This window comes from Chiloscyllium plagiosum, unplaced genomic scaffold (genome assembly GCF_037043375.1).
Source record: "Chiloscyllium plagiosum isolate Xiang-an unplaced genomic scaffold, Cpla_swu_hap1 HiC_scaffold_39, whole genome shotgun sequence".
Lineage (NCBI taxonomy): Eukaryota > Metazoa > Chordata > Chondrichthyes > Orectolobiformes > Hemiscylliidae > Chiloscyllium > Chiloscyllium plagiosum.
Window position 1 is genome coordinate 466,639 of NW_028270177.1, and position 27,879 is coordinate 494,517.

At 44.4% G+C, this 27,879-nt stretch overlaps 1 protein-coding gene across 1 annotated transcript; it reads left to right on the forward strand.

Annotated features, from left to right (window-relative positions):
* The first annotated feature begins 50 nt into the window (after positions 1-50).
* On the forward strand, positions 51-27,678 carry afg2b (AAA ATPase AFG2B). The gene is made up of 8 exons (XM_043674559.2): positions 51-1,148; positions 1,539-1,724; positions 3,031-3,189; positions 3,298-3,507; positions 3,912-4,142; positions 14,835-14,963; positions 22,676-22,798; positions 23,408-27,678. Exons 1-8 carry the CDS (start codon positions 66-68, stop codon positions 23,564-23,566), a joined length of 2,280 nt encoding a protein of 759 aa, XP_043530494.1. The 5' UTR covers positions 51-65; the 3' UTR covers positions 23,567-27,678.
* Positions 27,679-27,879: the final 201 nt, after the last annotated feature.

Genomic DNA, 27,879 nt, shown 5'->3' on the forward strand with positions numbered 1-27,879 from the left:
GTTCAGGGGCGGGGCGGGGCGTCCGCGGGTTCAAGGGCGGGGCGTCACGTCACGTCTCTGGGGTCATGGTCGCTCTGCTCCTGCTCCCTCCGGAAGCTGGGGATCGGGCTTCCCAGCGCTGCCGCCTCGGGCCCCGGGCCTTGGCTGCTCTGGGCCTTGGCCTGGGCTCCCCGCTGCGGGTCTCGTTACCGGGTGGCTCCGCTCTGTGTTCCGCCTGGCCGCGGCCAGACCAGGCCGAGGGATTCTTGCAGCTCGACACCACGTGCGTGAGTCCGGGGCTGCTGGAGAGACCGGGCTCGGGCCGGGGCAAGAGGCTGAGCCTCGGGCATTTAGAGCCTCTGTCCTCCGTTAAACTGAGGCGGGTCCGGGTGCGGACTGTGCAGGCGCCTGGGCCGTGGGGAGAGGTCGGGCCTGCTGTTCCATCGGACGCCGAGCTGTTGTTGCTGAAGGAGCTGCTCAGGGGGCTTTTCCTCCGCCCGGCGTTTGTGGTGACGGCGGAGGCCGCGGCCTGGCCTGGGCTGTTCTTGGTGGAAGTGGCCGCAGTGGAGCCGGAGCTGTGTCCAGGTGGAGCCGGGCTCATGGGCCCTGGGACCCAGCTGGAGGTGGCGGAGCGGCTGAACCTGGATCAGTTTCGAGCCCGAGGTCGGGGCCTGGGCCTGGGCGGACTGCACCACTCCGCTGCCCCGCTCCGAGAGATGCTGAACCTCCCGCTTCGCTTCCCGCAGTCCCTGCGTCGCCTCGGGCTGTCGTGTCCACAGGGGTTACTGCTGCTTGGGCCCCCGGGGGTGGGGAAGACGGCGCTGCTCCGGGCCGTGGCCCAGGACTTGGCCGCGCCGCTGGTCCTCGCATCTCCCGCCACACTCCGGGGCTCCCGGCCGGGCGACAGCGAGCAGAGGCTGCGCCGCCTGTTCGCCCAGGCCCAGGCCAAGGCCAAGGCCAAGCCCTGCATCCTCTTCATCGACGACATTGAGTCATTGTTCCCCCGGAGGGCAGCGGCGGGGAGCCGGCCTGAGGACCGTCTGGTAGCCCAGCTCCTCACCCTGATGGACGGCCTGAAACCTCGCAGTCGCCTAGTGGTGGTAGCGGCCAGCAACTGCCCTGAGGCCTTGGACCCTGCCTTGAGGAGGCCCGGCCGCTTTGACCGAGAGGTGCCCACTTTTATGTCACTTCGGGATGTCTTCCTGCGCCGGTCTGTTCCCGGGATCTGGGGGTAGGGAGAGACAGAGGGGGACACCCACCGTGGTTTAGGGGGAGAAGCAGATACCAGGTCAAGGAAGAACAAAGACAGGGAGAGAAGCACCTGTGGGGTAAGGGTGAGGGAAGGGGGTAGGGGGATAGATCCTTGGGAGCAGAGAGAGAGAGACAAGACAGACATTGAGGGAGAGGAAGGCTGAGAGAGACAGATCTGATGTAGCGGGAGGTGAAATACTCCCAAAGAGCCAGACAAATGCATTTTTTATGCAATTAACTCTTTAACGGGTGATTTTATAATTTAGTGAATCTGAATCACTGAGCCTGCCTTTTAATTATTTTTGCAGATCTTAATTGGGGTTCCAACGATGTCGCAGCGCCAATCCATTCTGGAAGTAGTAACCTCATCAATGCCTCTGAGGGCTGATGTTGATCTGACCTGGCTGGCAGAAGCTACAAGTGGTTATGTCGGTGCTGACCTAACAGCTCTCTGCCGAGAGGCTGCTCTGCAGCTCGTGAGGCGCAGCTCCCAGGTATGCAGAATACTGAAGAAAACAAAGTACACAGTATATGCTGACCCTGCTGCCCAAGGGGAAGTGAGGCCTCAAGTGGTGACTCGTAGAATTTATTTGTACCAACTGGAAAGTACCACCAGCTGAGAGAGCAAACTGTAATTCAATCAGCCCCAGAATTACCTACCTTCTCAATTAAACAACAGCTCAGGCAATCGGGTCATTGTCCTCAAGTTGTACAGCATGGTAACAGACCCTTGCCCTCTAAACCATTCCTGTTATTGTACCTGTCTGGATTCCTTTTAAATGTTCGCTGATGGAAAATGCTTGCAATTCTTTAATAAGTGTCTCACGTGTCTAGATTTGAAAAAAACTTTCAATGTGGTCAGTAATAAGAATGTTGCATGGTTTTCTCAATCCTATGACTTCTGAAGTCATATGTGAGTCAGCTGAGGCCAGATCAGCATCTGCAGCATTTTATGAAGGTGTAAGGGGTACTGTACTTTTTAAGAGAGTTTAAGGACTTAGCAAGAACACAGAGTACTTGAGAATGTACAATGTAACACTTGGTCCAGCAGCTAGCAGTACCTAGGTTGCTATGAGACAAATTCAAATTTGGCCAATCAGTTTAAGCTATGCCCCAAGATATTAGACTGTAATCAAGTTTGAATTTAGTATTTTGGTAATATTAACACCAATGAAACCAAAAAAAATTGGATAATTGGAGAGAGAACTGCCAAGCCACCAACATATGTCGACTGCCATGGAGAATAGCTCTCTTGAAAGGTACCTTTTATCTATCAATGACCTGTGAAACAAATCCCTCAGAGGAAGCTATTAAGAGAAAATTCGACAGTTGGCTGGTTTTGGAATTTGAATTTTTTGGTAAATCTTAATCGGGGTTTTGCAGGCTAGTATTGTAGAAAGGAGAGTTCAATAGGTTAGAGAAAAGAGTTGTAAATAATTGTTAGTTAATATTCTATATTAGACTTAAAGAATAGTTCTTAAATTTTTTGTACTTTAAATAGTGACTTTTTGGATATTCTTGGCCTCAGAATTTTAACAGGTTACAGCGCGAGTTGTTGCAAGTTTAAATCGAGGGAAAGAGGGGGTGTTTACCCCGTGTCATAACGAATCACGATATCTGGTCAGCAAGGACGAGTTGGACCGAAGGGTCTAATTCCATGCTGTGCATCTCTATGATTCTATGACTTCCTCCTCTTAGAGACTTTTTAAAAACTTTTGCATTAATCAGGTGGACTTAAGGAATTGTTCTCCTATATAAAATTTCCGTTCACTTTTATTGACTTTGATTTCTTTGAGGAAGGACACAGTGAACAAGGAAATCACCTTTGCAGACTTCAGAGAAGCAATAAAGGTTGTGCAGCCTTCCTGTCTGAGAAGCAGCGTCGGGCTAACTGACTTCAAACCTGTCCACTGGGATCAAATTGGTGGCCTGGATCAAGTGAAATTGAAATTGAAACAGGTGAAGAATGTAACTGTGGCTTAAAAATACTGTCATAACCCATGCCTCCCCCTCACCCCAGAGGCAGATCTAGAATGCAGTCTGTAATTGTTAGCATTCTCTCTGCAGAGTATTCAGTGGCCAGTGCTGTACCCGCAGGCATTTGAGAGGATGGGAGTGACCCCCACTCGTGGGATTCTGCTGTATGGACCCCCAGGATGTGCAAAAACCACGTTGGTGAAAGCTGCAGCCTCCAGCTACCGCTGTTCTTTCCTGTCGATCAGTGGGGCAGATCTCTTTTCACCATTTGTAGGTGATTCTGAAAAGATTTTGGCTCAGGTGTGTATTTACAGTAGGTTCACTCCAGGTCATCTACAGCCAGTTTAATAGTCACCTTATTTAGAGATTAGACACTATCCTTTAGTAAAAGGAAAGCCATGTGCTTCATTGTCTCCAATCCTGTGGTCTACCATTTCCCTGATTCTGAGCAATTCTGTTATATGTATATTTGTCATGCAGTGAGAACTTCACAAAATATCATTTCCTTTGCTAAAACTTTTTAATTCAGATTTTTCTGAAGCCTGTGAGAGCTCAATGTTCTTTAACACTGTTGTTAGTATAAATTATTTAGCAAATCTGTAAAAATGAAATTATGGTAATAGTTCATTGTGTTAGTTCTATATTTGCTGCTGCCGATCTCCTTTCCCCCAGCGCGTTGACATTCTGTTCTGTTTAAAGTGCAGGTTTTTCAGCAAGCTCGAGCTGCAGCTCCATCCATCCTGTTTCTGGATGAAATTGATTCCATCTTTGGATCGCGTTCATTTGATGGAGCAAATGGCCGTTCTGTTAAAGAGCGGGTACTCTCTGTTCTTCTTAATGAGATGGATGGAATTGGCCAGCCATTGATTGGGAGGAGAATCTCAGAGAGGAACATACTTGCATCTGAAGCAAATCAAGTTGAACCGACAAAAAAGGTAAAAGATTAAATTGACTAAAACTAAATGTGCTGCTGATTCTTGTTAGAGTGCTGAGCAATTTCAGTGAAGCGAAGGGGCATGGGGTGGGGGTGGTGAGGTGCTCTAATAAGGTCATCTCACATTCTACTAAACTGAGCCTAGGACTAACCACAAGACCATAACTTACCAAACCTCTCCCCAGGAGAGGTCTCTCCATACCTGGAATCAACCCAGTGAACCTTCTCTGGACTGCCTCCAGTACCAGTATATCTTTTGTTAGATACAGTAGCGCCTCGACTTACGAACTTAGTCTGTTCCGGGACCTGATTCGCAAACCGAATCATCAATTTTTCCCTTTGTTCGGATAGTGTAAGAATGCTTGGATGACTGTTCACAGCGCACGCGCCAAAGACTAACTGAATGAGATCACGCAGGGCCAAAGAGCTTTCGCGTTCAACAAGCGTGTAGCAAAGCAGAACACTGAAACCGCGTGGTCGCACACGGGCTTTTTGTGTTCGTACCTTGAATTTCATATGTACGTTTAAGCAAAATGTTACGTACAATCCTGTTCGTAAACCGATTTGTACGTGAACAGGGTCGTTCGTATGTCGAAGCGCTACTGTAATGGGATTAAAACTGTACACAATATTCCAGGTGTGGTCTAACTGGTGGCTTGTATAGTATAGCAAGAGATCCCTTTTCTTATTCTCCATTCCCTTTGAAATTAAGGCCAATATTCCATTTGCCTTCCCTATTACCCACTGAACCCGAAAGCTTTTTTTTTTATTATTCATGTATGAGGATGTTAAATCCCCCTCTGTATCTTTCTGCAGTGACTCTCTATTTAAATAACATTCCGCTATCCTATTCTTTCCGCTAAAGTGCACTACTTTACATTTTTCCATATTATATTCCAAGTGCCAAGTTTTTGTCCATTTGCTTAACCTGTCTTTATAAGGACTGTATAAAGATAAAAGAGAAGTATAACAGAGCAAAGATAAGCGGGAAGCTGGAGGACTGGGAAACTGTTGAAGAGCAACAGAGGATAACTAAAAAGGCAATATGCGGAGGGAAAAAATGAGGTACGAAGGCAAACTGGCCAATAAAAGGAGAGTAAAAGCTTTCTTAAGTATGTAAAAAGAAAAAAAAAGTTAAGATTAAAATTGGTCCCTTGAAGACAAATGGGTGAATTTATTATGGGGATCAAGGAAATGGCAGAAATGGATCCGTCTTCACTGGGGAAGACACAAGCAATCTCCCAGATGTAACAGTGTCTGAAGGGTAATAAGTCCCTGGGACCTGATGGTCTGCATCCCAGGGTACTGAAGGAGGTGAAAGTGAGGTCTGCAGATGCTGGAGATCAGAGCTGAAAATGTGTTGCTGGAAAAGCGCAGCAGGTCAGGCAGCATCCAGGGAACAGGAGAATCGACGTTTCGGGCAGAAGCCCTTCAGGAATGAGGAAAGTTTGTCCAGCAGGCTAAGATAGGTCAGACTGGGGTGGGGACGGAGAGGTCGGGAAGAAGATTGCAGGTTAGGAAGGCGGTGCTGAATTCGATGGATTTGACTGAGACAGGGGGGGAGGGGAAATGAGGAAACTGGTGAAATCCGAGTTCATCCCTTGTGGTTGGAGGGAGGTGAGGGGGGAGGTGTGGGCGCAAGTCTTGGGGGGTGTGGATCTGACGAGGGAATCATGGAGGGAGTGGTCTTTACGGAATGCTGATAGGGGAGGGAAATATATCCTTGGTGGTGGGGTCCGTTTGGAGGTGGCGGAAATTCCCTCCGTGACTCCCTCGTCAGATCCACACCCCCCACCAACCCACCCTCCACTCCCGACACCTTCCCCTTCTTCAGGCATAAGCCCTGAAGAAGGGCTTATGCCTGAAACGTCGATTCTCCTGTTCCCTGGATGCTGCCTGACCTGCTGCGCTTTTCCAGCAACACATTTTCAGCTACTGAAGGAGGTGGCTCTAGAAATCATGGACGTGTTGGTGATCATTTTCCGATGTTCTATCGATTCAGGAACACTTCCTGCGGATTGAAGGATGGCTAATGTTGTCCCACATTTCAATAATGAAGGGAGAGATAAAACAGGGCATTGTAGACCGGTTAGCCTGACGTCAGTGGTGGGAAAGATGCTGGAGTCAATTATAAAAGATGAAATTATGACTCATTTGAATAGCAGTAACAGGATAGGTCAGAATCAGCATGGATTTACAAAGGGGAAATCGTGCTTGACTAATCTTGAATTTTTTGAGGATGTAACTATGAAGGTGGACAAGGGAGAGTCAGTGGATGTAGTGTACCAGGACTTTCAGAAAGTCTTTGATAAGGTTCCACATAAGAGATTAGTGAGCAAAATTAAGGCACATGGTATTGGGGGCAAGGTACTGACTTGGATTGAAAATTGGCTGGCTGGCTGACTGACAGGAAACAAAGAGTAGTGATAAACTGGTTCCTTTCTTAATGGCAGGCGATGACTAGTGGAGTACCACAAGTTTCGATGCTGGGAACGCAGCTGTTTACAATATACATCAATGATTTGGATGAAGACATTAAAAGTAATATTAGCAAATTTACTGATGAGACAAAGCTGGGTGGCGGGGTGAAATGTGAGGATGTTATGAGAATACAGGGTGACTTGGACAGGCTAGGTCAGTGGACGGATGCATGGCAGATGCAGTTTAATGTAGAATGAGATCTAGTGTTCTTGTCCGTCAGTCAATGAAAGCAAGCATGCAGGTACAGCAGGCACTAAAGAAAGCTAATGGCATGCAGGCCTTCATAACAAGGGGAGTTGAGTATCGGGGCAAAGAGGTCCTTTGCAGCTGTACAGGGCCCTGGTGACACTGCGCCTGGAATACTGTGTGCAGTTTTGGTCTCCAGACTTCAGGAAGGACGTTCTGGCTATTGAGGGAGTGCAGCATAGGTTCACGAGGTCAATTCCGAGAATGGTGGGACTATCAAATGTTGAAAAATTGGAGCGACTGGGCTTGTATACGCTTGAGTTTAGAAGGATGAGAGGGGATCTGATTGAGACGTATAAGATTATTAAAGGATTGGACCCTCTGGAGGCAGGAAGCATGCTTCTGCTGATGGGAGAGTCCAGAACCAGAGGACACAGCTTAAAAATAAGGGGTAGGCCATTTAGAACAGAGCTGAGGAGAAACTTCTTCACCCAGAGAGTGGTGAATGTGTGGAATGCTCTGCCCTAGAAGGCAGTGGAAGCCAAGTCCCTGGATACTTTCAAGAAAGAGATGGATAGAGCTCTTAGAGATAGTGGAATCAAGGGTTATGGGGATAAGGCAGGAGCAGGTACTGATTGTGGATGATCAGCCATGAGCACAATGAATGGTGGTGCTGGCCTACTCCTGCACCTGTTGTCTATTGTCTATATCTATCCAACACCTTTGGCCTCAAACTAGTATGGAGTAAGGATATAACCCTTTTGAGAGACAGAAAACACCGGCAAGCAGGAAACTGCTAAACTATGGTTCAGTCAATGATAGTTTAGTTTTGAACGGGTTACTTTTTTTTTGTCACACATCTAGAATGATTCAGTGAAAAGTGTTGTGTCTCCACAAACTGGTATTATTCTGAGGTACAAAAGAATGTACTTAAATAGAGGTCATCTTCATCGGTCGAAACATGGCTCCAGGACTTGAAAGTTCTTATACTGTCAAAATTTGCCTTCCTCCAATTTAGAACTTCAACCGTTAGATCTGGTCTATTTTTTTCCATCACTATTTTAAAACTAATAGAATTATGGTCGCTGGCTCCAAAGTGCTCCCCCACTGACACTTCAGTCACCTGCCCTGCCTTATTTCCCAAGAGTAGGTCAGGTTTGCACCTTCTCTAGTAGGTACATCCACATGCTGAATCAGAAAATTCTTTTGTACACATTTAACAAATTCCTCTCTGTCTAAACCCTTAACACTATGGCAGTCCCAGTTTATGTTTGGAAAATTAAAATCCCCTACCATAACCACCCTATTATTCTTGCAGAAAGCTGAGATCTGCTTACGAGTTTGTTTCTCAATTTCCCTCTGACGACTTAGAGGGTCGATAATACAATCCGAATAAGGTGATCATCCCTTTCTTATTTCTCAGTTCCACCCAAAAAACTTCCCTGGATGTATTTCCAGGAATATCCTCCCTCAGTGCAGCTGTATTGCTATCTTTTATCAAAAATGTCACTCCTCCCCTCTCGTCTCCCTTTCTATCCTTCCTGTAGCATTTGTATCCTGGAACATTAAGCTGCCAATCCTGTCCATCCCTGAGCCATGTTTCTGTAATTGCTATGATATCCTAGTCCCATGTTCCTAACCATGCCCGGAGTTCATCTGCCTTCCGTTAGGCCTTTTGCATTGAAATAAATGCTGTTTAATTTATCAGTCCTACCTTGTCCCTGCCTGCCCTGACTGTTTGATTTGCCTTTGTTCTCAACTGTACCAATCTTAGTTTGAAATCTTTCCTCACTATCTCCCTGCATCCCACCCCACCACATTCTACTGGTTTAAATCTTCCCGAGCAGCTCTAGCAAATCTCCCTGACAGTATATTAGTTCCCTTCCAATTTAGGTGCAATCTGTTCTTCATGTACAGGTAATTTCTACCCCAGAAGAGATTCCAATTATCCAAAAATGTGAATCCTTCTCGTGTACACCAGCACCTCAGCCATACACTCATCTGCTCTATCCTCCTATTCCTGCCATCACTAGCTCATAGCACTGGGAGTAATCCAGATATAACTATTCTCCAGGACCTCCTTTTTAAATTCCAGGTAAAGAGACAGCTGGAAAATGGGAAGCCTTCAGAAATGAGATAACGAGAGTCTAAAGAACAGATAGGCTGGTAGGTATAGGCACTACTGGATGACTAAAGACATTGAGGTTTTGGTTAAGAAAAAGAAGGAAGCATATGTCAGGTATAGACAGGATAGGTGGAGTGAATCCTTAGAGTATGAAGGCAGTAGGAGTATACTTAAGAAATCAGGAGGGCAAAAGGGGGACATGAGATAGCTTTGGCAAATATAGTTAAGGAAAATCGGAAAATCCAAAGTATTTTTACAAATACATTAAGGACAAAAAGGTAACTAGGGAGAGAATAGGGAAAGAGAAGTTGTTCAGAGTGAGGACCAGTTCAGTCAGTCGAAGCCCTCCGCTTCTTCCTTTCCCGCCGAACAAACCAGTACCCTTCCGTTGACACCCTTCGACTGACTGAACTGGTCCTCACTCTGAACAATTTCTCTTTCCAATCCTCCCACTTCCTCCAAACCAAAGGAGTAGCCACGGGCCCCAGCTAAGCCTGCCTCTTCGTCGGATATGTGGAGCAGTCCATCTTCCGCAGTTACACTGGCACCCTCCGCTACATCGATGACTGTATCGGCACTACCTCGTGCTCCCACGAGGAGGTTGAACAGTTTATCCACTTTACCAATACCTTCCACCCCGAACTCAAATTTACCTGGACCGTCTCGGACTCCTCCCTCCCCTTCCTAGACATCTCCATTTCTAACTCGGGCGACCGACTCAACACGGACATTTACTATAAAGACCGACTCCCACAGCTACCTAGATTACACCTCCTCCCACCCTGCCCCCTGTAAAAACGCCATCCCATATTCCCCATTCTTTCGCCTCCGCCGCATCTGCTTCCAGGAGGACCAATTCCAATACCGAACAACCCAGATGGCCTCCTCCTTCAAAGACCACAATTTCCCCCCAGATGTGGTTGACGGTGCTCTCCACTGCATCTCCTCCACTTCTTGCTTCTCCGCCCTTGAACCCCGCCCCTCCAATCACCATCAGGACAGAACCCCACTGGTCCTCACCTACCACCCCACCAACCTCCAGATACATTGAATCATCCTTCATCATTTCCGCCACCTCCAAACAGACCCCACCACCAAGGATATATTTCCTTCCCCTCCCCTATCAGCGTTCCAGAAAGACCACTCCCTCCGTGACTCCCTTGTCAGGTCCACACCCCCCACCAACCCAGCCTCCACTCCCAGCACCTTCCCCTGCAACCGCAAGAAATGCAAAACTTGCGCCCACGCCTCCCCCCTCACTTCCCTCCAAGGCCCCAAGGGATCCTTCCATATCCGTCCCAAATTCACCTGCACCTCCACACACATCATTTACTGCACTCGATGTGGCCTCCTCTAATTGGGGAGACAGGCCCCCTACTTGCGGAACGTTTCAGAGAACACCTCTGGGGCACCCGCACCAACCAACCCAACCGCCCCGTGGCTGAACACTTTAACTCCCCCTCCCACTCCACCAAGGATATGCAGGTCCTTGGCATTCTCTGTCGCCAGACCATGGCAACACGATGCCTGGAGGAAGAGCGCCTCATCTTCTGCCTAGGAACCCTCCAACCACAAGGGATGAATGCAGATTTCTCCAGCTTCCTCATTTTCCCCTCCCCCCACCTTATCTCAGTCCCAACCCTCGGACTCAGCACCGTCTTCTTGACCTGCAATCTTCTTCCCGACCTCTCTGCCCCCACCCCCTCTCCGGCCTATCACCCTCACCTTAACCTCCTTCCACCTATTGTATTCCCAACGCCCCTCCCCCAAGTTCCTCCTCCCTACCTTAGCCTGCTTGGCACACCCTCCTCATTCCTGAAGAACGTCAATGCTACCTGACCTGCTGCGCTTTTCCAGCAACACATTTTTCAGCTCTGATCTCCAGCATCTGCAGTCCTCACTTTCTCCTAGAGAATAGGGCCCCTCAAAGGTCAGCAAGGTGGCCTTTGTGAAGAGCCGCAGGAGATGGGGCAGATACTAAATGAGTATTTTGCATCAGTGTTTACTGTGGAAAAAGACATGGAAGATATAGAATGTAGGGAAATAGATGGTGACATCTCGAAAAATGTCCATATTACAGTGGAGTAAGTGCTGAAACGTATAAGAGTGGATATATCCCCAGGACCTGATCAGTGTACCCTAGAACTCTGTGGGAAGGTAGGGAAGTGATTGCTGGGCCTCTTGCAGAGATATTTGTATCATCGATAGTCACAGGTGAGGTGCCAGAAGACTAGAAGTTGGCTAACGTGGAGCCACTGTTTAAGAAAGGTGGTAAGGACAGGTCAGGGAACTAGAGACCAGTGAGCCTGACGACGGTGGTGGGCAAGTTGTTGGAGGGTATCCTGAGAGACAGGATGTACATGTATTTGGAAAGGCAAGGATTGATTAGGGACATTCAACATGGCTTTATGCGTGGGAATTCATGTCTCACAAACTTGAGCTTTTTGAAGAAGTAACAAAGAAGATTGAGGGCAGAATGGTGGATGTGATCTATATGGACTTCAGTAAGGCATTCAACATGGTTCCCCATAGGAGACTGGTTAGCAAGGTTAGATCTCATGGAATACAGGGAGAACTATCCATTTGGATACAGAACTGGCTTAAAGGTAAAAGGCAGAGAAGTGCTACAAGGATCGGTGCTGGGTCCACAACTTTTCATTGTTTATATAAATGATTTGGATGTGAACATAAGAGGTATAGTTAGTAAGTTTGCAGATGACACCAAAATTGGAGGTGTAGTGGACAGCGAAGAGGGTTATCTCTGATTACAACAGGAACTTGATCAGATTGCCCAATGGGCTGAGAAGTGGCAGATGGAGTTTAATTCAGATAAATGTGATGTACTGCATTTTGGGAAAGCAAACCGTAGCAGGACTTATACACTTAATGCAAAGGTCCTAGGGCATGTTGCTGAACAAAGAGACCTTGGAGTGCAGGTTCATAGCTCCTTGAAAGTGGAGTTGCAGTTAGATAATATAGTGAAGAAGGCATATGCTATGCTTTCCTTCATTGTTCAGAGTATTGAGTACAGGAGTTGGAAGGTCATGTTGCGGCTGTACAGGACATTGGTTAGGCCAGTGTTGGAATATTGCCTGCAAATTCTGGTCTCCTTCCTATCGGAAAGATATTGTGAAACTTGAAAGGGTTCAGAAAAGATTTATAAGGATGTTGCTAGGGTTGGAGGATTTGAGCTATAGGGAGAGGTTGGATAGTCAATGGCTGTTTTCCCTGGAGCGTTGGAGGCTGAGGGGTGACCTTTATAGAAGTTTATAAAATCATGAGGGGCATGGATAGGGTAAATAGGCAAAGTCTTTTCCCTGTGGTGGGGGAGTCCCGAACTAGAGGGCATAGGTTTAAGGTAAGAGGCGAAAGATACAAAAGAGACCTATGGGGCAACTTTTTCATGCTTGGTACGTGTACATGTGTGGAATGAGCTGCCAGAGGAAGTGGTGGAGGCTGGTACAATTGCAACATTTAAAAGGCATTTTGGCTGGGTATATGAATAGGAAGGGTTTGGAGGGATATGGGCCAGATGCTGGCTGATGGGACTAGATTAGATTGGGATATCTGGTAGGCGTGGACAATTTGGACCGAAGGGTCTGTTTCCGTGCTCTACATCTCTGACTTGTGCAAGGTCCCTGCTCCCGGCCTACTGCAGTCAGGAGTCTACACTCCTCCATTGCTGTAACCGACACCGCGTCATCAATTTGAGGAATCCACGCATGGGGCCTATGAAGCCAAGAGTCCCTCCTCCAGTCATCACCACCACTGCTCCAGCCTCACTGTGACATCAGGAAGATGAAGAAGAGAAGAAGAAAAAGAAAGATGAAAAAGAAGAAGAAAAATGCAGCCAGTGTGGAGTAAATGGGCCCACTGTGCCACTGCTAATGTTTGAAATAGCTGGGTCAACTCTTCCTCTGTCTTTGCAGCAATTCATTTCTGGGCACCTAATGATGAGAGCCTTCAATGATTAAGACATCTGTGCTAATACCAAGATCCTTGTGTATTAGGCAGCCATCTTTCTGACTCTTCTGTATGATTCTAAAACACGGATTACATATAGATACCAGCTCAAGACCCTTGAAGTACTGTTAATGCTGTTTTGAAGTTGATTCTCCACGTCAGCAGGGAGGACAGCTGCATTATAAACAAGCAGCTAATAGCATCAGCACAGAGGCCAAACTGACTCTGCTGAACTGGCCAGCTACCAAATCCCATCTACCAAAGCAAATCATCTTCACCCCACTCAAGGAAGGCTCGAATGAGAGGGGCATAACGGAAGCATTTCAGAGACTCCCTGAAGATTTCCCTCAAGAATTGCAAAATTCATGTCAACACATGGGAGATTCTCATTTAGAAGAAACTGTCTTGGGGGAAGCTCCAATATGAAGAGTTGTAATTCTATTGACAACAACTGTTCTTTGGAAACAACCAAAGAAAGTAATGCCCACAATCCCGAAGCCCAGAAACAAATTCCATCTCCTAGAAAGACCCATCAAAAATGTGATGGGTAATGCAGCTCTGTCTGGGCTCATCAGCCACAGAAAACCCCCCACAACCCATTGTGACCAGAGAGACACAATTTGCTGGGTAGACTATCATACTCATTAGCAAGTGAATACTAATGTTGACCATATACCTCTGCAATCTTGCTGTCGTTGTCATCACTTACCTTTCCGTCCTTTTTGTGTGGTATGCAAATCTACCAATAATTCATACATATTTGTCATTGCTATAATTTACATATTATTTATTAATCCATTTGTGAATGGTGGTGAATTAACAATTCACTGGAGGTGGCAGCTCCACAAATAACTCCATCCTCAATGATGGGACATTCCAATATACCAGTGCAAAAGATAAGGCTGAACCATTTACAGTGAGCTAGCAGTGCTGTCATTCAGTGTCTTGCAGTGGCAGAAGGTATGACAGAGCTGCACAAATCTATCATGAATTGAGAATTAATGAGCTCATCGCTCACATTCTTGGAAATGTCACAATGATGTTTGGAGCTACTTGCCTTGAGTTGAGCTTCAGTTGTGTAGCTGAGAGTAAAACCAACTTCAGACATCACTCTAAATCATTTATAGAAGTGTATAGGAGGCCAATAGTTTGGAAAACATCAATGTAACAATTGCATCAATCAAACGGTGAAAGAAGGGAGGATTGGAGTCATAGCATAACAACACTGAAGGGGTCATTCTGCCCATTGTACCTATGCAGGATATGGAGAGCTCTCCAATTAAATGATTTCTGCCAAAATTCATGTTTTGACAGCAGTTCATCGGGTTAGAGAATCTCTGAATCGCAGGCTCCTTCTCAGCAGCTGCTTTACCACAAGCAAAATGGAGTTCCTCGTTTATAAATCTTATGACTTTTGGTAGCATAGTCAGTTTATTTGTATCAGGCTCTAGTGTCCTGATGGGCAATATTGAGACAGTGGAATCTCTACTCAGTATACTGAAGACGGTGTAACAGGAGGTACTCTCTTTGTATGCACAAACTGTTTCAAGTTGATAAGTCAGTAGTTGCAGTTTGCAGCAGCTATGAATTAACCCTCAAACAGTACACAGGTATTGACATCATTGGATGTAGATGGGAACAAAACTACTCCCCCATTCGCTGTCTACACTTTGCATCAGACTGTTTAAACTAATAATTCCTAACTTGATGAATCTGATTATTAATCATTTCTAATGGTAAACAGGAAACACTTATCTACCTGCTTCTTGCTTTTTTTTATTGACTGTGTTATTGAGAACTTATATTTCTGCCACTTGAGGGACAGGAGTTGTCTCTATCCCTTGGTATCCAAAGTTGTATACATCATGGTAACATTTCAACAGCTTCTCTCAACACCCAGCTTGTTTAATGGAAATTTTTTTATGTTTTGTTTTAAAGTTTCAGGAGGTTTGTAACAAAAATGTGATCGTGGTTGCAGCTACAAATCGGCCAGACCTATTAGATGATGCTTTGTTGCGACCTGGAAGATTTGACCAAATCATCTTTGTTCCATCTCCAGATGAAAAAGTAAGTTTGGGCTTGAAGTTCATCACCAATACCCTATAGCTGTGATCTGGATGTTGAGGGCTGTGCTACTAAGCAGACACTATCTGTACTCTGATATTTCATTTCAATTGTATTAATGTCTTTGTCACAATGCAACAAAACATGCTCACTTTTTTAAAAAAAACTTGTATTTAAAACACAGCCTTTGAAGGCACCCAAGACATCCTAAATAACTCTGCATTGAAGTATAGTCATTGTTGAACTTCTGGAAATGCAACAAGAACAAAACAGTCAAACAAATGTAATAGAGGAAGAAAATAAACTTTGAGGATATGCTTGCAAATAGTAAGGAGACAGAAGCAGCTTTAAAACAATATAAAAGGGAAAAGAGGAATCAAGTTGGACCTAGGTTCATCATAGACTGAATGTAGGGAAATAATAAGTCCCTTAGACCTGAAGGTATATGTCCTAGGATATTAAAGGAAGTGGCTACAGAGATAATGGATGCTCTGTACTAACCTTTCAATCTTAGCTTCTGAAAACGTCTTGGAGGATTGGAGAACTGCTAGTGTAACACCTTTTGAGAAAGGGAAGGAGACCAGTTAGTTTAACATCTGTTATTAGGAAAATATTTACTGTAAAAGATGTAATAGAATTGCATAATATAATCAAATAAAGTCAGCATGACTCCGTGAAGGAGAAATCATGCCAGACAAACTTACGAGAGTTCTTTGTGGTGATGACAAGCAGGATAGGTAAAGGGAAACCGGAGGATAGAAGGTATTTGGCTTTCCAGAAAATGTTTTAATAAGGTCTAACACCTCAGACCTGTTCAGAAGCATGCTGGTAGAGTGGAGCATGGATGGGCGATTAGGTAATGAGGTGAAGACAGTTGGGATTAGGGGGCACATTTTCTGGTTAACTAGTGTTATGCCACAGGGGCCACAATTATTTATAATATTTATTAACTTAGGTGAATAAAGCGTGTGAGAACCAGATTTGTGGATTATGCAATAATAGATGGGAAGGTAAATGATGACAAAATGAGTTTGTAGAGGGGTAAGGACAGGTTGAGTGTGGACACAAATTCGGCAGGTAGAATATAATGGCAAATGTGAGGTTATGCACATTCACAAAATAGAGGAGCTGAGTATTATTTACAGGGAGAAAGACTGTAGAAAGCTACAGAATTGAATAATTTTTATTTAATGTGATGTGGGCTTCACTGTCTAGGCCAGCATTTATTGTCCATCACTAGTTGGCCCTTCAGAGAGTGCTGGTGAGCTGCTTTCTTGTAAACCCACAACATCCTTGAGGGAGGCGATTCCAGGATTTTGATAAAGCAAACTTTGTTTTAACAAGCACATGTGATAAACTGGCAAAAATTATACACCTGAAATATCAGAAGCTGGCTGTATTATCAAGATATCCATGACGTCAGAGTAGTCAGTTGAGGGTGAGAGTGAGAAGACTCTCTCTACAGGTTAGTTTTATTTAAAGCATTATTATTGAAATGATGCTGTAAATAAAGTATAGTAGTGATGTGCATGCTCCCTATAACTGAGTGTCTTTTTACATAGATTATGTGGACCTCTTGATGAACTGGCACACTCCTGGTCTTATGGGTACTGGTTAATAGAATGTTTTGCTGCAAGTGGCTCAGAGGGGATGTTGCAGATGGTGTTACCATGTATCTGCTGCCCTTCTAGATGGAAATGGTTGTGGTTTCAAAGGTACTAATTTAAGGATCCTTTGATTTTTTTGCTAATGAGGATTGTGGTGGAGAGAGTGAATGTTTGTGGGTGGGGTGCCAATCAAGCGGCTGCTTTGCCCTGGTTAGGTGTCAAGCTTCCTAAGTGGTATTAGAGCTGCATTCATCAAGGCAATTGGGGGGTTAGGAGGTGAATTACTCATTGTAGTATTCCTAGCCTGTGATCTGCTCTGGTAGCTACTATATTTTGTCATGAACCCAGTTGAGTTTCTGGTCAGTGGTGGCCCCAGAAAGTTGATAATAGGATATTCAGTGATGGTAAGGCCATTGTATGTCAGAGTGGTTAGGTGCTTTCTTATTCATGATTTGTGGACTTTGTAAGGAATGTTACTTGCCGTTTGTCAGCCCAAACCTGGATAATTGTCTAGATCTTGCTGCATTTGAACATGAACTGCTTCAGTATCTGAGGAGTCACGAATGTGCTGAACGTTATGCAGTAATAAGCGAACATCCCCATTTCTGATCTTATGATGGAGGGAAGGGCATTGAAGCAGCTGAAGATGGTTGAGCCTAGGACACTACCCTAAGGAACTCCTGAAGGGATGTCCTGGAGCTGAGACTGACTTTCAACAACCACAACCATCTTTCTACATGCCAGGTATCGTTCCAACTCTCAGAAACTTTGTCTCCAATTCCAGTTTTGTTTGGCCTCCTTAATGCAGCCTTGATGTCGAGGGCTGGCGCACTCACCAGCGCACTCACTCTGGAATTCAGTTCTTTTGACCATGTTTGAGCCAGGGCTGTAATGAAGTCAGGAATTGAGTGGCCCTTACAGAACCCCGACTGGGCATTATTGAGCGGGTACTGCTTGATAGTATTGTTGATTGACACCAACTGTTGGAGAAATTTGCCCAATAGGTTAGAGATCACAAAACACAGCTCAGTGAAATTGACAAACAATTTATTGCAAGCAATATTGCTGGAAGAGAAATTGACCTAGGCTGACACAGAACTGACAGTGTGTTACAGGTAGATCAGATTTCTCCTCCCAGAGCTGAGAATGAGACCAGTTTTATAGTAATGCTGCACAATGACACTGATTAATGAATGGGAAACTACAATGTTTCTGGAAATGGAGTAATTTAGTTACAAGGGTGCTAATTGGAAAACAGTTTAATCTGATGAATGTCTTGTTCCTTCACACAATGTAACAATACGTTTAAACTAAGTAGAGGGGGGGAGGGAACAAACTGGATGTTCAAGAAGGAAATTGAAGGGAAAGTTAGAACAAGGGAAGTCAAGAAAGACAACTATATCAATGAGGCAGAAAACTCAAAAAGGGATCATGCTGTAAGGTTGAGTGAAATAGGAGTTGATGAGAAGGGTGAGGGTAGTAACAAATTGAAAATACTATACATGAATGCACGTAGCATTAGAAATAAGATGGATGAGCTTGAGGCTTTTTTGGAAATTGGCAGATACGATATTGTGGGGATAACTGAGACATGGCTTCAAGTGGACAGGGCCTGGGAAATGAATATTCAAGGCTACACATGCTATCGTAAGGACAGACTGACGGGCAGAGGGGGTGGGGTGGCCATGTTGGTAAGGGATGATATTCAGGGGATGTAGAGTCAGTGTGGATAGAACTGAGAAATTCTAAGGGTAAAAAGACCCCCAAACAGTAGTGGATGTCGGATGTATGTTGAATCAGGAGCTGAAATTGGCCTGTCGCAAAGATGTTACTGCAGTTGTTATGGGGGATTTCAACATGCAGGTAGACTGGGAGAATCAGGATGGTATTGGACCTCAAGAAAGAGACTTTGTGGAGTGCATCCAAGATGGATTCTTAGAACAGCTGGTGCTGGAGCCGACCAGGGAGAAGGCAATTCTGGATCTGGTATTATGCAATGAACCAGAATTGGCCAGGGACCTTGAAGTGGAGGAGCCATTGGGAAGTAGTGACCATAATACAATAAGCTTCAATCTGCAATTTAAGAGGGAGAGGGTACAATCGGAAGTGACAATATTTCTGTTGAATAAAGGGAACTATGGAGCTATGAGGGAGGAGCTGGCCAAAGTTCAATGGTGCAATACCTTAGCAGAGATGACAGTGGAGGACAATGACGGATATTTCTGTGTATAATGCAGAAGTTGCAGGATCAGTTCATTCCAAAATGGAAGAAAGATCCTAGGAAGAGGCATGGGTGGCCGTGGCTGACGAGGGAAGTTAAGAAACATATAAAGTTAAAAGAGAAAAAGTATAACATAGCATAGATAAGTGGGAAAACGGAGGACTGGGAAGCTTTTGAAGAACAACAGAGGATTACTAAGAAGGAAATACGCAGAGAAAAAATGAGGTACGAAGGTAAACTGGCCAAAAATATAAAGGAGGATAGTAAAAGCTTTTTTAGGTATGTGAAAGGCAAAAAAAATGGTTAAGACTAAAATTGGGCCCTTGAAGATAGAAACAGGGGAATATATTATGGGGAACAAAGAAATGGCAGAAGAATTGAATTGGTACTTTAGATCTGTGTTCACTGGGGAAGACACAAGCAATCTCCCTGAGGTAACAGTGGCTGAAGGACCTGAACTGAAGGGAATTTATATTTGCCAGGAATTGGTGTTGGAGAGACTGTTAGGTCTAAAGATTGATAAGTCCCTGGGGCCTGATGGTCTACATCCCAGGGTACTGAAGGAGGTGGCTCGAGAAATCGTGGATGCGTTGGTGATTTATTTTCCAGAGTTCAATAGATTTGGGATCAGTTCCTGCGGATTGGAGGGTGGCTAATGTTGTACCACTTTAAGAAAGGTGGGAGAGAGAAAGCAGGAAATTATAGACCAGTTAGTGTGACCTCAGTGGTGGGAAAGATGCTGGAGTCTATTATAAAGGATGAAATTACGACACATCTGGATAGTAGTAACAGGATAGGTCAGAGTCAGCATGGATTTATGAAGGGGAAATCATGCTTGACTAATCTTCTGGAATTTTGAGGATGTAACTCTGAAGATGGACGAGGGAGATCCAGTAGATGTAGTGTACCTGGACTTTCAGAAAGCTTTTGATAAAGTCCCACATAGGTTAGTGAGCAAAATTAGGGCGCATGGTATTGGGGGCAAAGTATTAACTTGGATTGAAAGTTGGTTGTCTGATAGGAAACAAAAGAGTAGTAATAAACGCCTCCATTTCGGAATGGCAGGCAGTGACCAGTAGGGTACTGCGGCAATCAGTACTGGGACCGCAGCTTTTTACAATATATGTTAATGATATAGAAGATAGTATTAGAAATAACATTAGCAAATTTGCTGATGCTACTAAGCTGGGTGGCAGGGTGAAACGTGATGAGGATGTTAGGAGATTACAGGGTGACCTAGACAAGTTAGGTGAGTGGTCAGATGCATGGCATACGCAGTTTAATGTGAATAAATGTATGGTTATCCACTTTGGTGGCAAGAACAGGAAGGCAGATTACTACCTAAATGGAATCAATTTAGGTAAAGGGGCAGTACAAAGAGATCTGGGTGTTCTTGTACACCAGTCAATGAAGGTAAGCAAGCAGGTACAGCAGGTAGTGAGGAAGGCTAATAGTACGCTGGCCTTTATAACAAGAGGGATTGAGTATAGAAGCAAATAGGTTCTTCTGTAGCTTTACAGGGCCCTGGTGAGACCACACCTGGAATACTGTGTGCAGTTCTGGTCTCCAAATTTGAGGAAAGACATTCTGGCTATTGAGGGATTGCAGCGTAGGTTCCACAAGGTCAATTCCTGGAATGGTGGGATTAATTTACACTGAAAGACTGGAGCAACTGGGCTTGTATACCCTTGAGTTTAGAAGACTGAGAGGGGATCTGATTGAGACATATAAGATTATTAAAGGATTGGACACTCTGGAGGGAGGAAACATGTTTCCGTTGATGGGTGAGTGCTGAACCAGAGGACACAGTTTAAAAATACGGGGTAGACCATTTAGGACAGAGATGAGGAGAAGCTTCTTCACCCAGAGAGTGGTGGGTGTGTGGAATGCTCTGCCCCAGAGGGCAGTGGAGGCCCAGTCTCTGGATTCATTTAAGAAAGAGCTGGATAGAGCTCTCAACGATTGTGGAATCAAGGATTATGGAGATAAGGCAGGAACAGGATACTGATTAAGGATGATCAGCCTTGATCATATTGAATAGTGGTGCAGGCTCGAAGGGCAGAATGGCCTACTCCTGCACCTATTGTCTATTATCCTGACAGTATCATGGTTCCATTCATCTCCACAGGTAGATGTTAAAGTCTCTTCTAAAGTGGTGAGGTGCTTCCATGGCCCTGTTTCTGGAGTATGTCCTTTGTTGGTGCCTTTCTGTTTGTCCTGCTCTTTCTGTGGTTTTGGTATTGCTGGGTTGTGAAACTGTCCTTAGGGCTTTGAGAAATCTGTGGTGCTCCGACATGTCCATGGGAGCTTAAAGTGTATTCCATTGTCTGCGTGCTGTCTGACTCAGCTTGTGAGCTGCTCGGGAATTCTGGATGTTCTGGTACAGTTTGGCCAATTTTTCTTTTGTGGGCCAATCTGGATTAGCAAGTCTTTTCCCACACCTTCCATCACTTTACTGATCGAGAGTGGACTGATGGGGTAGTAGTTGGTTGGGTTGAATTTGTCCTTTGTGTGTACAGGGCAATTTTCCACATTGTCGGGTCGATACCAATGTTGTAACCGTACTGGAACAGTTCTGGAGCACAAGTCTTCAATACTATTGCCAGAATATTGTCAGGGCCTATAGCCTTTGCTGCATCCAGTGTTTCCGTCTGTTTCTTGACATCACCTAGAATGAATCACATGGGCCAAAGGCTAGTAGATTGGTGCTGGAGACCACTGGGGGGGGTTGAGATTGATCTTATTGAGTTCTTTGAGAAGGTGATCAAACAGGTGGATGAGGATAAAGCAGTTGATGTGATGTATATGGATTTCAGTAAGACATTTGATAAAGTTCCCCTGATTTGCCTTTCCAAAATGTAGCACCTCACATTTATCTAAATTAAATTGTCAACCACTCCTCAGCCCATTGGCCCATCTGATCAAGATTCCAATGTACTCTTGAGGTAACCTCCTTTGGTGTCAACTACACCTCAATTTTGGTGTCATCTGCAAACTTACTAATATACTTACATTCGCATCTGAATCATTTATATAAATTTCGAAACACAGTGGACCCCAACACCGATCCTTGTGGCACACCACTGATTTACAGGCCTCCAGTCTGAAAGGCCACCCTCTGTCTTCTACTTTAGAGTCAGTTCTGTATCCAAATGGCTAGACCTCCCTATATTCTGTGATCTAACCTTGCTAATCAGTCTATCATGAGGAAATTTGTCAAAAGCCTTACTGAAGTTCACAGATCACATCCACCACCCTGCCCTCATTTGTTCTCTTTACTTCTTCAAAAAACTCAATCAAGTTCATGAAACACGATGTTCCATGCCCTAAGCCAGACAGACAGCCTGGCATGGTCTTAGGAAACGGAAATGACCACAGTCTGCCCAGGCCTGCCATCTCAGTGAATCAGTCTTCCATACCATCATCTGGAGGCTTTTACCAAAATAGGGAGTTTTCCCTCCGATTGGTCAAGCAAAAACCTGATTCAGAGTTTGCCAAAATGTCATTAATGTAAATTTGACAAAACTTTGTCAATCATCGCTTAGGTATGCTGTCCCATCGGGATGACAGATTCCACACAGCTACTGGAGTATGGCATACGGTCAAGAGGTAGACTTGGGGTGTCCTTACAGTCCAAAGACTGCTGGGGTTGGAGATAGCTCACCACCACCACTGTGAGGATTTTTAGGGATGGATGATAAATGTTGGCCTAGCCAATGATACTCATCTTGTGAGCAATTCCTTTTAATCATTGCAGAGCAAACTCCTGCAAGCAGCAATGACAAGATAACCTGTTCTTTGCTCATACTTCTTAGAAAATGTCCAGTTTGTTTTCTGAAGCAGCTGTTTTATTTGTTTTGCTTAGTAACAATGTTCATTATACACAGACCAGACTTTCCATACTGAGGATCTGTACTTCCAAAACTCCACTGGATGATGTGTCTTTGGAGGGACTGGCAGCTGAGACAGCTGGGTTTACTGGAGCAGATATACAAAATTTATGCAAAGAGGTGAGTGAGGTGTTTGTCTGCGATTGGATCCTCCACCAAGAGTCAGCAAAGGTTTGGGTTTGTTCACTTCATCCTGTTAGCAGTTAGTGGTACATGTATGGAATGAGCTACCAGAGGAAGTGGCTGGGGCTGGTACAATTACAACATTTTAAGAGGCATTTGGATGGGTATTTGAATAGGAAGGGTTTGGAGGGATATGGGCGGGTGCTGGCAGGTGGGACTAGATTGGGTTGTTATATAGTTAGCCTGGACGAGTTGGACTGAAGCTGCTGTACATCTCTGACTCTATCAGGATTGAATGTGACCATCACAGGGTTTAAAACTGAAAAAGCAGTATTGTTTAAAAATGTAGGGACCTGAGTGCTTTGAATTTGAAGGTAATGAAAACATGGACTGGTTATGGGGTGATGCTAATCTAGGCTACAACGTTACAACCAATGCTGACCATGTCCCACAAATGAAGTTTGTTTTAAATCTCAGCTGGAACTGATCTGTTCTTAAATTCTATTCTGCTTAAGGAACAAGGCAGCTGTCAGCTCTATCACGTGTCTTTGTCTCTATTGTCACCTTTCAACTGAAACGTTTTATTTTGTTGCTTGTTCCCCACAGGCTGCACTATTGGCTCTTCAAGAAAATGGACTGGATGTTGCAGCTGTGAAACATGAGCATTTTCTCAAATGTCTTCAGAGTCTAAAACCATCTTTGAGTGGTCAACAGTTGCATTTCTATCATCATTTATTCTCTACAGTGACCCAGGCGATAACATGATTTTTCTCATTGCAGTCAAGGACAAGCTAGCATAAAGAACCAAACTAGGATAGAACTGTAATTGTATTCTGTAAATGCATATTGTGTTTCAAAAATCAGAAATCTGAAAAAGTATCAATCTGATTATCAAATATAAACTGCAGCAGTTCAAGAAGGTAGCTCATCACCATCATTCGCAGCAAAACTGGAACAGTCAATACATACCGACCCAGCCAGTAACTCCCACATCTCTCAAATGAATAAAGACATGTACAACACGCACCTATTACAGCCAAGATGGAGAGGTGCCAACCTGCTGTGATTCATTATTTAATGTAAAATGAGAAGATATTTGATCATTGTCCTCGTCAGTGAGCACCACCTGAAGCAATAACTATGAGGGTGTTCAGTATCATCTTTGTGTTTTCCATTCCCTGATGAATGCTGACCCCATTATGAGTAGGGAACATAGGTTCATCCAGTGCTAACGATGGGCGAGTGGAGTTTACCAACAGTGGTGTTTTATAGGTGTAAACCTTCTGTCTAGTTCTGTTGCTTTGAATTAATGGATCCAGCTGCATGCAGCAGATTATACTCTAAAACAAATTAGTGTGTTCTCACCCTGACATCAGCCCCATCCTGCAGAGAGAAGAGTGTCTGCAGATGATGGAGAGATGAGTTTTTAAGGTTGTCTTTGGATAAAAGATCTAACTGGTTTAAGAGAAATTGTAGCTGAGGGTAGTGTCCCATGTTATAGAACAGCAGGAGTGGAAAAAGTGCAGCCCAAAAATCCAGTATTCATGTTGACCAGACTGGAGCAAAGCTGCAGAGGTCAGGTTTCAGTTGATCAGTTTAGGGGAGAGGGGGTGGGGCCGTTTGAGAAGGATCAATTTCAAGTGTCAGTTGTATTGAAGTTGAAAGTAACATTTTGTTTTCACTATCAATGATATACTCGGTCTCCATCTTGTTGAATGCAGTCTATCACTTGAGCAACTAGATGGACCTCCCCAAAAAAAACTGTTGCTGTGGCAATACAGAACTTGTTGTATAATGGTGATTGGAAGGTATCTTCACTAATATCAGTGATTTAGCATTGGAACATTTCTTGCCAAAGGGTGTCTCTTTCTCCCTCCCCCCCCCCCCCCCCCCCCCGCACATTGTCTTGCTCCCACAAACACTTTCTTGCCCATTTTGTAAATAGTTTGCTTTGAAATTGCCAAGGAGACATGGAGAAAGCCGAAATCTCTGTTCAGCAACAATGTGTCGTTCCAGTCTACAAATCAGCTTTCTGTCGGTGATGAAAACCAGAGGAAGCTCTTTAGCACTGTTCATCATTCGGTTGGATTGTGATTGATCTATGACCTAGCTGCACTTAACTTGCTTTTGACCTTGGTTCGTGGGAGAGTAACTTAATGGGACATTTGCATGTTCAGACAGCGAGGGAATAAGCAAAGAACTGTGGGTGCTGAAATCGAAAACAAAAACAAATTGCTGCAGAAATTCAGCAGGACATCATCTGTAGACAGAAAGAATCATCCAGTGATGACTACAGAAGATGACTCTTTATCTGATGTCAGGTCACAAGACTCTGCTTTTGCTCCACAGGTGCTACTAGACCAAGATAGGGAGGTCACATTATTGGTTTATGGAATCAATCAGCTTTTGAAGAGAGATGATCAGAGGGAGAATCAAAATAAAGGTAGATTGAATAAACTGAGGGAGGCGAAAGCAGTAATTGCAAGTCTGGAATTGTATTGAAGACCACAAACTCGAGGGGAGCTTGAAGGGCAAATGTTAAGGCAACATGCTAAAAATGTCGGGAGTCCTGAGTAATTCCAGGCCAAAATGTTGAGCACAAAACTGGAGAAAATGTCAGTTTGAAAGACATTAGTCAAGGGCAGAGAGCATGGATTTGTTAAGAAGGTTACAAGCTCAGTGGCAAGTGGAATTCAATCTGGATAAAGTAAGGTGATACACTAGGGCAGGACAAACAAGACAAGGAATTACATGAATGGTAGGACTCTTGGTAAGCACCAAGGATCAGAGTGTGCAATATCCACCCATCCTTTAAGAAAGCAAAATAATGGGTAAAGTGATTACCAAGGTCTATGGAATAACTATCTTTATTAGCTGAGACATAAAGTTGAAAAGCAGTGATGTTATGCTGGAACTGTGTGAAATGTTGGTTAGGCAACAGGTAGAGTATTGTGTACAGTTCTGAAATCCACATTATAGGAGCAATGAGATTGCACCGGAGAGGATGCAGGGGAGATTTACCAGGATATTGGCTGGGCTGGAGAGTTTATAAAGAGAAATTGGATAGACTCAAGTTGTTTTCCTTAAAGCAGAGGAGATTGAGGGAAGTCATGATTTAGATGCATACAATTATGAGGGATGCATAGGTTAGAAAAGACGAGACTTTTCCAGCTATAGGTTTGCTTGTTGAGCTCAAATGTTCGTTTTCAGACATGTTGTCACCATACTAGGTAACATCAGTGAGCCTCCAGATGAAGTACTGGTGGCATAGCCTGTTTTCTATTTGTGCTCAGGTTTCCTTGGGTTGGTGGTGTCACTTCCTGTGGCGTGGGAGGGTGCTAAATGGGATCCAAGTCAATTTGTTGATAGAGTTCCGGTTGGAATGTTGGATAGAGTTCCAGCTTCTAGGAATTCTTATACGAGTCTCTGTTTGGCTTGTCCTCGGATGGATGTGTGGTCCCAGTCAAAGTGGTGTCCTTCTTCATCTGTATGTAAGGATATTAGTGAGAGGCTCGTATCGTTTTGTAGCTAGCTGATGTTCGTGTATCCTGTTGGCTAGCTTTCTGCCTGTTTGTCCAATGTAGTGTTTGTTACAATTCTTGCACAGTATTTTGTAAATGAGTTTCGTTTGTTGTCTGTAAAACAGACTGTATAAGGAGACTTTTCCCCTTGATGGAGGATAACTGAGCAGAGGCATAGATTTGTAAGAGGCAGGAGATCTAGAGGGGATGCGAGGAAAAACCTTTCTACCCAGAAGATGTAGGAATCTGGAACTCTCTGCCTGTAAGGGTGTTCTGAGCAGAAACTCTCCGAACAATAATGAAGTTTTTAAATGTGTACTTGTAATGCCAAGTACGAAAAGTGTGATTAGATTAGTTGGCTGTTTTTTCACTGGTGTAGACTGGATGGATTGAAGGGCCTTTTTCTGTGCTGTGAATCTCGACTTTTATATTGGAAGACAATGTGGCGGTGTGCTGTAGTCGACATGGATGTCAGCAAGGCCATTATCATGGCCCTGTTGTGTAGACCAGTCATGAAAATGGAGTTACGGTGAACGGCCTTGGGACTAAAATAATCTTTCGATGCGTTCCGTTATTGTCTCCCTGCTGTTTGTGGGGTAGGTCAATGATTTAGACTAAATGGAGGAACATGATTTGGGATGATTTTGCCGGACTCTAAAATGTTATGTCTGAGATTGTTTACTCAGGACTAGTGAATCTGACGGGAGATTTAATTAAGATGGATAAATGATGAGGGATTTGGAAATCTTCCCTTAACAGAAGAGTCAGCAGCCAGAGGACAGCGATTAAAGTAATCGGAATCAGGATTAAAAGAGTGAGAAAAGTTTCCATTTAGAAGATAGAGCACTGAAACTTAGAAACCTCATTGCATTTTAGAAACACTTGAGTTTGCAGGTGAAGGGCTGGAATCCATAGGGAAGTAGCTGAATAGTGATAATACCTACAATGTCATCAATGTTTCTGCAGCTCGGCCTGTGCTGTATAACCTCAGCAATGTGATCTTCGCTGGACCTTTCCCTCATCAACCCCGCTCCAGCCAGTTGGGAGGAATGCGGGATTCTGCCAGAAGCATCCTCATTTCCTTCTAATCCTCTTCCTCCCAGACAATGTAAACAAAGTGATCAAATTACTGGAACGGAATTAGTTAATTAACCCACTAGAAATGAATATTTTAACCAAGCAGATTTTGGTATAATTTGATCCGTTACCACTTCATTCACCCTGCATCAATATCCTTTTTATTCATCTGTCGTTTTCGTTACTGACTTTAAAAAGACTTGCACCTAAGTTTCAAGTTCAAAACATGAATAATAAAACATGAAAAATGCTGCCGAGAGAAGCAGCAAGTAGATCTTGCATCTGTGCCTCTCTGTCTTACCTGCATGATGTCTGCACATTTCTATCACTTGTCTGTTCCAGTGTCTCCAGATATCCGTTGTGTTTCTTTGTCTGACTGTTAGTGGCTTTATGTCTTGTAATTTCTCTCTCTCAACCTCTCTGGCTTTGTGTGTTGTTTCCGTTTGGTTCTCCCTTTTACTGCCTCAGCTGCGCTGTCAT

Excerpts from the sequence above, each read along its gene's own strand:
- afg2b (XM_043674559.2), top strand. The coding sequence starts at position 66 with ATGGTCGCTCTGCTCCTGCTCCCTCCGGAAGCTGGGGATCGGGCTTCC. Across the intron at positions 1,149-1,538 it reads CCGGCCGCTTTGACCGAGAG|ATCTTAATTGGGGTTCCAAC; the intron begins GTGCCCACTTTT and ends TTATTTTTGCAG. Across the intron at positions 4,143-14,834 it reads AAGTTGAACCGACAAAAAAG|TTTCAGGAGGTTTGTAACAA; the intron begins GTAAAAGATTAA and ends TTTGTTTTAAAG.